Here is a 12,313-nt window from a genome sequence, read left to right on the forward strand (position 1 = left end):
GATTTCATTACCTTCTTGTTGGACCTAAAAATTTCTAAAGCTTTTGTAAATGTGGGAAGATGTGACCTAGACCGTGGTAGGATCATGACTTTGACAAAGAACTTCTCTGGCCACAGGACTTCAAAAGTGGACAGAGGACAGCGAGCACTCCTCTCCGTGCTCAGGGTTGGCAGGGAGGCCATATGTGCTTTTCAAAGACCAAAAGAATAGTGCTGGGTAACTGTCAGAGGAGTTGTGAAAGAGAAAAAACCCTGAATGAGTCTTTTGATCTTACAGAACAGGGTTCAGTTTGGGCAAGACTTATACATTAAGTTAGAGGCTGTCACATTTTAGTCAGTGGACTTGTCGTTTCCACCTGTATTCACAGAGGTGGTACAAAAATTAGTATGAAATCAGCTGTCACTTACTGAATGTTTACCAAGTGCCAGATACAGTTCTCATTCCTTATGTAAATTACTCCATTCATTCTACAGGATTTTTGAGGTAGGTGGTAAAATACCCATTTTATAGATGAGGAAGTGGGGAAGAGCAGTCAAGCAGTTAGCTAGTGAGTAGTGGAGTCACTGTGTCTGACATCTAAGTACTTTATCTTAATTATTATTTTTTTTTTTAAGGAGCTTAACAAAATTTGATGCTATATAACTACTTACTGATTTCCTTGGGTCTGTTTTCTAGCAGATAAGATTTTCTTTCTTTTTTTTGTGACATTTTATTATGAAACATTTCAAACATATAGAGAAGTTGAAAGAATTATACTATGAGCACTCATAAACCCACCATCCAGATTTTACAGTTTTAAACATTTTGTTAATTTGGTTTATCATATATCTATTAGTCCACCTTATTTTTCCATGCCTTTCAAATTAAGTGATATCAATACCCTTCATCCCTAAACACTTTAGCATGCATTTCATTAACTAGAATTTAGTGTTTGTTTCCAATTTGGGGGAGATGAAATTTACATATGGTAGGTTATGCAAATCTTAAGTGTACTGTTTGTTGAGTTTTGATGACTGCTACTACATTCAGGTAGCTCAAACCACTATCAAGATATAGAATATTTTCATCCTGCCGCGCACGGTGGCTCATGCCTGTGATCCCAGCACTTTGGGAGACCGAGCCGGGCAGATCAGGAGGTCAGGAGATCGAGACCATCCTGGCTTAACACGGTGAAACCCCATCTCCACTAAAAATACAAAAATTAGCCAGGCGTGGTGGCGGGCGCCTGTAGTCCCAGCTACTCGGGAGGCTAAGGCAGGAGAATGGCGTGAACCCGGGGAGCGGAGGTTGCAGTGAACCAAGATTGCACCACTGCACTCCAGCCTGGGTGACAGAGACTCTGTCTCAAAAAAAAAAAAAAAAAAAAAAAAATTTTTTTCATCCTACCAGAAAGTAGCCCTATATTCCTCTTCTAGTCAGCCCTTACTACCCCTTCCCCCAGGTAACCACTGTTTTGATTTTTTTTCACCTTAGATTAGTTTTGCCAGTTCTAGAATTTCTTATAAATGGCATGATACTCTTGAGTTCTGGCTCCTTCCGCTTAGCATAACATTTCTGAGACTCATCAGAAACATTATGCTACATTGTTACATGGATCAGTTGCTTGTATCAGTAGTTTGTTCCTTTTTGTTCTGTGGTATTAATGTCAAGAGTTTCTTTCTCCATTCTCCTTCTGAGCTGCTTGATTATGAATAAGGCTGCTGGTAGATACATTGTGCCAGCCTGGGATGGTGGGTTCTGAACTGAGAATTTCAGTGTAGCATCAGGATTTAAAACTTGAATCCGAACTTTCATGCCTAGAGTTCACCCAGCTGTCGAAGGATGTGCAATATGATGACTGCGATTGAATTCACTGTGGAGCCTCCAAATTAGAAATTGCCGGGCGCGGTGGCTCACGCCTGTAATCCCAGCACTTTGGGAGGCCGAGACGGGCGGATCACGAGGTCAGGAGATTGAGACCATCCTGGCTAACACAGTGAAACCCCGTCTCTACTAAAAAATACAAAAAACTAGCCGGGCGAGGTGGCGGGCGCCTGTAGTCCCAACTACTTGGGAGGCTGAGGCAGGAGAATGGCGTGAACCCGGGAGGCGGAGCTTGCAGTGAGCTGAGATCCGGCCACTGCACTCCAGCCCGGGCGGCAGAGACTCCGTCTCAAAAAAAAAAAAAAAAAAAGAAATTATTGTCTACAAGGGCCAGGCACAGTGGCTCACGCCTATAATCCCAGCACTTTGCAAGGCTGAGATGGGAGGATTGCTTGAGGCCAAGAGTTTGAGACCAGCATGGTCAATATAGCGATACCCCATCTGTTTTTTGTTTTTTGTTTTTTTTTTTTTTAAAGAAATTACTCTTAAGAACCAGCATAATCTTCCAAGGAGAAACTTCTAGATACTTATTTTAAGATAAATAAGGAACAAGTTATATTCTAAATGTGAATTATTTTTTAAATGCAATTTTTTAAACAAACTTTATTTGAATTATGGCAATAGACATGGAAAACAATCTTTTTTGATAGTAGGGGACAGCAGAAGACATTGAATTAAGTACATAGAGATTCTTCAGGCCTGCTTTAAAAACACAAGCATACAAATGCACTTCTGTCTCTTAGGATCTACTAACTGATGCTGCTTGCTTTAGTCTTTTAGCTAATATTTCTTTTCTTTTTTCTTTCTTTCTTTCTTTCTTTCTTTCTTTCTTTCTTTCTTTCTTTCTTTCTTTCTGTCTGTCTGTCTGTCTTTCTGTCTTTCTGTCTTTCTTTCTTTCTTTTTGACAGAGTCTTGCTCTGTTGCCAGGCTGGAGTGCAGTGGCACAATCTTGGCTCACTGCAACCTCCGCCTCCCGGATTCAAGCGATTCTCCTGCCTCAGCCTCCTGAGTAGTTGGGACTACAGGCATGGGCCACCACGCCCAGCTAATTTTTGTATATTTAGTAGAGACGGGGTTTCACCGTGTTGGCTGGGATGTTCTCTGTCTCTTGACCTCGTGATCTGCCTGCCTTGGCCTCCCAAAGTGCTGGGATTACAGGTGTGAGCCACTGCGCTCGGCCAATATTTTCTTTATATGTCAAAACAATTCAGTTTGCTTCACTTTTATGAAAGGTTTATTATGAGTTTGAAAGCAATTCTCCCTTTTCTTAACTTTGTAACTGGTGTTGAGTAGAAGGCAGGTCCCTGGGGGCCCTTTGTGCGTAATTCCCTTTACTCTGGAGGCTGCCTCAAGCCTGGACAGGCCCTTACACTTGGTCAGTGATTGCACAGAACCAGTTGCAACAGGTAAGGCGCCTCCCTGTGGCGCATAGCATTTCGCAGGCACTTGGTCACTATTTGCTGAGTGAGTCTGTTACCTTAGGTGTGTATTTCCCGTGGACCTGCCAGGGGATCATTGCTCATTCACTCATTTTGAACAAGCCAATATTACATGTCCAGGGTATGCTCTGTAGTGTGAAACACAAAGGTAAATGATAGTTTCCCTTCTCAAAGGAATTTCTAAGCTAGTAGCCATTCTTTTGATGCATATTCTCATTCTCATAGAATTAAAATTATGGATAATTGGACAAAGCTGAATGTCACTCTAATCAGAATCCATTCTTTTTCTTTCATGCCTTGAAAAATATGTAGCATTCATTAGTGAATTAGGATTTCATTATTCAAAGAAGACATTAAGGTCTTCGAACAGCAGATTACTGAATAAAATAATGCCTAATAGCAATAGAATGAGGGGAAGACATAGTTAAGGAACATTTTATGCCCATTAGACTGGCAGAAATTTAAAAAATGTGACAATACCTTATAAAGGTGAACTTTCCTATACTGATACTGAGAATATGAATTGGTACCATTCAGGGGAGAGAAGCTTGATAGTATCTGGTGTAGCTGAAGAGGCACAGTCCCTGTGACCCAGTGAGGACATTCCTCATTATTTCCCTTGCCAAACATTTCACGTGAGTCTGTAAGGAGCTCTGTACAAGATAGGTCACTGCAGCCTCCTTTGTAAAAGCAAGAAAAAAAAAGCAAATAAGTGTTTAACAATAGGAACATGGATAAATTAGGTTATACAGTGAAAATGTGCACTCTGGCTAAAGTGAGTGAATCAGAAAACATTTGTCAGCAGGAGTAAATCTCAAAAATAGTATTGCAAGAAGGAAGCTAATTTACAGAAGGATGTATGCAGTATGACACCTTTCATTTAGTTTCAACTACATATCTTTTATGGACACATACATACATATAAAAGTAGAAAACATGAATTGATAGGATAAACACCAAATATTTCTGCATATGGCCAGATGTGGGGAAGTAGTGGTGATTAAGCTTCAAAGATGTCTGTAGTGGTTCCCATTAAAAGTAGGAAGTAGGCTGGGCACAGTGGCTCACACCTGTAATTCCAGCACTTTGGGAGGCCAAGGCAGGTGGATCGCTTAAGGCCAGGAGTTGGAGACCATCCTGACCAACATGGCGAAACCGCATCTCTACAAAAAATACAAAAATTAGCCGGATGTGGTGGCGCACACCTGTAGTCCCAGCTACTCGGGAGGCTGAGGCATGAGAATTGCTTGAGCCCAGGTGGTGGAGGTTGCAGTGAGCCAAGATCGCACCACTGCACTCCAGCCTGGGCGACAGAGTGAGACTCCATCTCAAAAAAAAAAAAAAAAAAAAAAAAAGAGGCTCATAGAACAGGTAATAGTCATGATATCTGACGTTTTTTGAGTGTCTGGTTTACATTTTTGTTTTTATTTTTTGAGACAAATCTCACTCTGTCACACAGCCTGGAGTGTGGTGGTACGATGTCAGCTCACTGCAATCTCTGCCTCCCGGGTTCAAGTGATTCTCCTGTCTCAGCCTCCCAAGTAGCTGGGATTACAGGCATGCACCACCACACCTGGCCAATTTTTACATTTTTAATAGATACAGGGTTTCGCCATGTTGGCCAGACTGGTCTCAAACTCTTGACCTCAAATGATTCATCTGCCTCAGCCTCCCAAAGTTCTGGGATTACAGGCATCAGCCACTGTACCCCGCCTTGGTATATGTGTTTTGATTTGTATTCATTCATTTAAGCCTCACGACAGCTCCGCGAGGAAAGTTCACTATGCATCTTCAGGCTGCAGGTAGAGGGCCTGAAAGGGACAGGAGATAACAGTTTGGCCAAGACCACAGAGCCAGGGAATAGCAGAGGAACATTTCACCTGGGCATTGCACTCCAGAGCTGTGCTTCTCACTGTTCTCAACCCCTGGCAAACGCTCACTTGAACAAAGCCAGGTGGTGATACAAAGGTATTTATTTGTTATATTAGTCTCTACACTTTTCTGTGTGCTTGAAATATAACAACTGCAACAAATAATATGTCAGTATTTAGAGTAATGGGGGATTTGCTTTTGTGTGTGTGTGTGTGTGTGTGTGTGTGTGTGTGTGTTTTTGAGATGGAGTCTCACTCTGTCGCCCAGGCTGGAGCGCAGTGTCATGATCTCGGCTCACTGCAACCTCCACCTCCTGGGTTCAAGTGATTCTCCTGCCTTGGCCTCCTGAGTAACTGGGAATACAGGTGTACGCCACTACGCCTGGCTATTTTTTGTATTTTTAGTAGAGACGGGGTTTCCCCGTGTTGGCCAGGCTGGTCTCAAACTCCTGACCTCAGGTGATCCACCCACCTTGGCCTCCCAAAGTGCTGGGTTACAGGCATGAGCCACTGCACCTGGCCGTTTGTTTTTCTTTTTTTCTTTTTTTTTTTTTTTTTTTTTTGAGACGGAGTCTCGCTCTGTCGCCCGGGCTGGAGTGCAGTGGCCGGACCTCAGCTCACTGCAAGCTCCGCCTCCCGGGTTCCCGCCATTCTCCTGCCTCAGCCTCCCGAGTAGCTGGGACCACAGGCGCCCGCCACCTCGCCCGGCTAGTTTTTTTGTATTTTTAGTAGAGACGGGGTTTCACCGTGTTAGCCAGGATGGTCTCGATCTCCTGACCTCGTGATCCGCCCGTCTCGGCCTCCCAAAGTGCTGGGATTACAGGCTTGAGCCACCGCGCCCGGCCGGCCGTTTGTTTTTCTAACAAAATTATTTTCTAACAGAAAGCAATCAGGTGAGAATCCACATAAGAAACAAATTCAGAGATATTTGTTGTATATTTTTAAAAAATGTACCTTCAACTGGGTGTGTTAGCTCACTCCTGTAATCCCAGCACTTTGGGAGGCCAAGGCAGGTAGATCACTTGAGCTCAGGAGTTTGAGATCAGCCTGGCCAATGTGGTGAAACCCCGTCTCTACAAAAAATAGAAAAAATTAGCTGCGCGTAGTCCCAGCTACTTTGGGGGCTGAGGTGGGAGGATTGCTTGAACCTAGGAGGTCAAGACAGCAGTGAGCCATGATTGTGGCACTGCACTCCAGCCTGGGCAACAAAGTGAGACCCTGGCACCCTGTCTCAAAACAAAAACATAAACAAAAAAGCACGTCCTTGTAAATAAGTAACACTAAGACTTCATTTAGTACAACTCCATTGTATTTTTATTTTCATTTTCTATGGCCAGTAGTTAAGGGAGAGAAGCTTGGTTGCAGAGAATGAAAGGACGATGGGAAAATAAAAGTAGGAGAGAGGAAAATGCAAGAAAGCAGAGATCTGTAGAAAGGGATGAAGGGTTTGTATAGGCAGAGAAAATATGTTCTTTAATTGAGAAATATCTGTTTCACCATCTGAAATGCCCTCAAAGGTAAGTTATTGCTTTATTTTGAAAAACTAATCATAGCTACCTTTGTCCCACACTGTGTTCAATGCTTTACACACTTTACCTGTTTTAGTCTCACAACACAGTGTTATGATTCGATCTTGCCATTGGTCTCACTTTGCTGAAGAGGAAGTTTGAGGCTCAGAGAGAGTAAGAAACTGGCAGAAGACCACAGTTAGGGAAGACAGATCTCTGATCCAGTTGCAGAGTCTGAGCAATAAACTGCTTCACCTGATTGGTTTCAAAGCACATTTCCTCATTTTACTTGGGGTAATCACAGCAGCTCTCTGAGGCAAAATTATTTCCTGGACTTGCAGCCATGTCACTAAGGAGCAGATGAGGTGAGATCACAGACAGAATCAGAATGATGGCCTGGTGCCAAAAAGATGTGTCCTAGATGGGGAGGGGGGAGGGGGGAGGGATTGCATTGGGAGTTATACCTGATGTAAATGACAAGTTGATGGGTGCAGCACACCAACATGGCACAAGTATACATATGTAACAAACCTGCACGTTATGCACATGTACCCTACAACTTAAAGAATAATAATAATAAATAAATTAAAAAAAAAAACAAACAAAAAGATGTGTCCTAGAGATTCTTCATTCCTTTAAGAAGGAGAGGAGGAAGCGATAAGTGACTTAACTTTTCATTTTTCACTTTTTTAGACATCGCAGATTGCAGCAGAGAATATCGGAAGTGAATTACCACCCAGTGCCACTCGATTTAGGCTAGATCTGCTGAAAAACAAAGCAAAGAGATCTTTAACAGAGTCTTTAGAAAGTATTTTGTCCCGGGTAAGTAGCATAATTTCTCCCAATTTAAGTTAAATCACTTTTTAGGAGAGTGTTAGATTGAGTTATATGCTTTTATTCCATCAATGTTCATAAAGGTAAAAGTATAAAACCTTTTTTTTATGTTTTCTCAGGCTTAGAACAACATTATCTACATTTTAAATTGTTTTTAATTTGACCTAGGTTTAAAAGAATATGTATTCCTTACTCTTTTGTATTATATCCAATGGGATTTTTTTTACCTCCCCAAATAATATTTGTTGACCAGTCCCTATAAAGAGCATGCCTTAGATACACTGAGGTGTGGTTTCTGTTCTCCCTAGTATTACTGTGTATAACTTTAAAAGCAGTCACTGTCAGCTGCTGGTGTTAGGTTTCTAAAAGGCTATATAGTAGGGGTCAGCAAACATGCCCATTGGCCACATTCCACCCACCTCTACTTTTGTAAAGTTTTATCAAAACACTGCCACATCCATTCATTTATCTGTTATCTAAGGCTTTTGTTTTGCAGACTTCAACAGTTGCCACAGACACTATATGCCTCACAAAGCATAAGACACTTACTATCTGTCCCTTTACAGAAAACGTTTACCAAATATAGCTCTATAGAAAAAACAAAGTACACACGTACATCAATCTGGGAGTTCTTTAAGAAATTACACCTCCCTCCCATGAGTGTAAATAGCCTTGATGGCACGTCTGAGAAATCAAATCTGATTTTCCCTCAGAGTTTCACGCCTTTCTGGAGTATGCAGTATCTTCTTATAGTTCTTCTTGATTTTATCGCACACTTCTTTTGAAACATCTGATTTTTATTATTTTTTTAATTAAGGAAAGTTAAATTTTATTTTCTTTGAAGATGTTTCTGAGAATTTTGTAGTATCTTCTGAGATCATGAAAAACGGTTGATTTACAAAACCAGAATTGGGAGGGGCTGCATTTGAGAGCTCTCAAAGGGATGGAGTGCTGTCTGAGTGACAAGCTGCTGGCCATTATGATGACTTGTGACCCAGGGGAGGGAGTTGCTGAGTGGGCTTGCTTGAGCGCTTGATTTTCCTTATAGACGAATTGTCTTGTCTTTCTGCCTGTCACCCCTGCCAAATTACTCAGCCGCCAGGTGTTTTGGAACGTTTAGGTTAGTGTCTTTTTTTTTTTTTTTAAATGATGGAAATGTTGATTATTTTAATGTACATATATCCTTAGTAGCATTTCTCAGTAGATATATTTTTTTCCTCAGCTTATTTAAATGGACCAATCTGCTTCTAGCTGATGCCTTTGCAAAAGCCTCCAGGGTCATAACTCGACTGCCTTTTCTTTATATAGGGTAATAAAGCCAGAGGCCTGCAGGAACACTCCAGCAGTGTGGATCTGGATAGCTCCCTGTCTAGTACATTAAGTAACACCAGCAAAGTAAGCACATTTCTCTTTATATGACACCCTGAAGAAACCAACAAATCGGTCTTGCTCATCTCCTGTCTACATGCCTCCAATCATTTGCTGCTTCCAAATTTCTTGGCACAGGTGGATGACTGGTCATGCAGGTCTATCATAACATAAAAGTTTTACATGAAAGAGCAGATGGGGCCAGGCTCAGTGGCTCATGCCTGTAATCCCAACACTCTCAGAGGCCAAGGTGGGCAGATCATGAGGTCAGAAGATCGAGATCATCCTTGCTAACACGGTGAAACCCCGTCTCTACTAAAAATAAAAAAAATTAGCGCCTATAGTCCCAGCTACTAGGGAGGCTGAGGCAGGAGAATGGCGTGAACTCGGGAGGCGGAGCTTGAAGTGAGCCGAGATCGAGCCACTGCTCTCCAGCCTGGGCGACAGGGCGAGACTCCGTCTCAAAAAGAAAAATAAAATTTTAAAAAAAAGCAGATGGTCATTCCATAAACAAAGAAACAAGATCACAATTTGAGACAAGTAAGATCTAATTTGTCACAATACAATCAATGGATTTCTTTCTCAAGTAGATTTTCCTATTAAAAAATAATTAATATTGGGAAAACCTCAAAAAGTGGATTTGTGAATTTAGAGGAGTATACAACTTAAATTTTTCTTGTTTAAAAACATTTTTATTTTGGATTTAGGGGTACATGTGCATGTTGATTACATGGGTATATTGCATACTGGTGGGGACTGGGCTTCTAGTGTACCCCTTTATCCAAGTAGTGAACATTGTACCCAATAGTTAATTTTTCAACTTCCACACCCCCTTTCATTCTCCCCCACTTTTGGGGAAATTAAATTTCTGAAACTTTATCCTGTAGCTGGCTCTATGATTATAATGAACCATTACTGTTTTATTTAAATAAGCAAGTATCTATGTCCTTCTTTTAATAACTTGTTTTCCAGACATTTAATCATATTTAAACCTGGCCAGTTCAACGTTATAACTGCTGAAAAGCAGGTTTGGGTCTTGTGCTGGGGGGCCAGCTTTCCCTTCTGCTACCAGAGGACTCTCTTTTGCAGTAGTGAGGGAGGGAGTGTTTGCGGAGTCCAGCTCCTTACCACAGGCAGGGTTTACAGTCCTCTGCCATCCCTCCTAGACACATGGCTTTCAGAATTTTTCTAACCTACAGCAAGAAGCACATTTAACATTGTGGCGTAGTTCACAAACACACATACCTACACACACATACCTACACATTCACACACAAAATTAAAAGTTAACAAAACAATATTTACTGTGAACAACATATAATACAAACTGATATTTTGTTCCATTTTAAAAATGCTCATGGCAGACTACTCAGTTGTACCACCTACTAACGTGATAGAGGGCCCAGTTTGAGATACACTTCCTTAGATGAGTGCTTCTCAAATTTTAGGTGCCTTCATCATGGGGTTCTGGTTAAAGTGCAGATCCTGGTTCAGTAGGCACTGGAGGAGGCCTGAAATGGTGCATTTCCAACGAGCTCCAAGGCAATGCTGTTGCTCCTGGTCTGCAGACCCCCTCTGGGGAGTGAGGAGCTAGACAGCAGTCTTGTAAATGTGAGTTTCTAAGCTAAAATCCAGGGGAACATAGCGTCGTCCAGCCTCCGTCTAATACACACTGATCCCACCCTGCAATTCATTGCAAGTGTGGAAAACCTTTTGTCTATTTGTTGTATACAGACGAACCACACACAGCCCCTTTCATGTAGGTAGTTACCTAGGAGGTGAGAGATGACAGATGCACAAACAGCTGCAGCATCAAGCAGAGTGTGGTAGGAGCCCAGAAGTTACAAATAAGAGACATTGGTAATTTCAATGTCAGAAGAGCAAGGGGAGGGGAAGTTAGGTTTGGTCAGTGGAACCAGGAAAAAGGTGAGGGGTAAGGGGCCAGTGATGCTATTGGACTAAATCTTGGTGTAGGAATTGTGCCTATGGAAGTGAACAGAGAAGAAGGCATTCCAGACAGACCAGTGTCAATAGAGATACAATGAAGAAATTCATGTCACTCAGGTGGCTTTCCAGTAAGCCTTATTGCTTGCTTTTTATTTTTCTCCAAAATGCAGAAATAGTAATATATACATATTCATTCTTCAGTACTCGATAGTTGTGAAGATTCTTTTAAAAAGTTATAAAAGTCTATCTAAGATTTCAATTTCTAGAGTCATTCTAAGAGAGATGCTACTTTTCAGAAGCTGCTTGTGTGTATTGTGTATGTTTATGCGTACTTCTTTACATCTTTCTTTTATTCATCTTGAATTGAGAAACTGCTATAAAGATACTCTATTTTATGTAATTTGATCTGTTCTAATAAATTGGTCACCTACGAGATGCAAAGAAGCCAAATAGCCCTGAAATTTGACAAATGAAAATGGCCCTTTCAGTTGTCCAGTTAAGCTAAGGGTTAGCTCTTTGATCTAATTTGGAGGGATATTAATAAGAACTTAGATCAACAGGTTTGCATGATGAAGATTGTCTTCTGTGATGTGTTGTCTTAGACAGACTTTTAAATCCTTAAAAGAATCTTCACAGCCATTGAGTCCTGAAGAATGAGAAACTTGAGTTATGAAAGTAATCAACATTTCATAGTATGCTGATGTTTTTTATAAAATTAAATATATGTAACTTCTCCCTTTAATAAACAAATTTCATTTTTTTTTCAAATTAAAACCCTCAATACCTGCTACCTAAAAGGCACTCAACTGTGTATCAAATGAACAGGTAGAATTCAGAGTCTCCAGTCCACTATTAGATATATTCATTCCTGTTTATTCATGTTGATTTATTTTTTCCCTTTCAACAATTTCAATAGGGGAAAGCTGCTACAATTCCTCTTTTTAAATATTTTAGATATATTAAAAATATACTGGCCACTAGCCACGTCCTGGGTGCAGTGCTAAACATCAGTTTGCTCGAGTGGTAGTAGTTCATTCCTTTGAAAAAGCATGCATCGTGAAGGCATACAACTTTAAAATGTTGTCATGATTCTCAACAAATGTTTGAGCACTCCATAGATTGTTGCATACCTAATAAAACAATACCTTACGTTTGTATAACATTTTACAACCTAAAAAGTACTTTTGGTTGTATTATCTTGCTTTGTTCTTGAAACTCCGATAAATTTTTACTATACCCTCTTACAGATGAAGAAATTGAGGTGCAGAAAGAATTTATTTCCCCTGAATTGCAGCAATAAGTGCCTACAGAGTGATTTTCCATATTCTAAGAATATTGATACAGTTCTTAATGTCAGATTATGAAGTTGAATCTCAACAGTAGATCAGATTCGGAGAGAGCTTTAAAATGTGGGTTTAACATGAGTGAACACATGTGGCAAAGATAAAGAACTTGGTTAAGCCGTGGAGACAAGTTGTCCAGC

At 40.9% G+C, this 12,313-nt stretch overlaps 1 protein-coding gene across 27 annotated transcripts in view; it reads left to right on the plus strand.

Moving 5' to 3' along the window:
* TBC1D1 (TBC1 domain family member 1) overlaps positions 1-12,313 on the plus strand; it is a 253,237-nt gene that overhangs the window by 147,808 nt on the left and 93,116 nt on the right. For all 27 annotated transcript variants that reach the window (XR_012434775.1, XR_012434776.1, XM_045392240.3 and 24 more), the window contains 2 exons: positions 7,375-7,503; positions 8,824-8,910. Coding sequence is in view for 23 of the 27 variants with exons in the window: in XM_045392240.3 (XP_045248175.2) it covers positions 7,375-7,503; positions 8,824-8,910 (216 nt within the window). In the remaining 4 variants the exon portion in view is untranslated. The remainder of the gene's footprint in view (positions 1-7,374; positions 7,504-8,823; positions 8,911-12,313) is intronic.

Source organism: Macaca fascicularis, chromosome 5 (genome assembly GCF_037993035.2).
Source record: "Macaca fascicularis isolate 582-1 chromosome 5, T2T-MFA8v1.1".
Classification (NCBI taxonomy): Eukaryota; Metazoa; Chordata; class Mammalia; order Primates; family Cercopithecidae; genus Macaca; species Macaca fascicularis.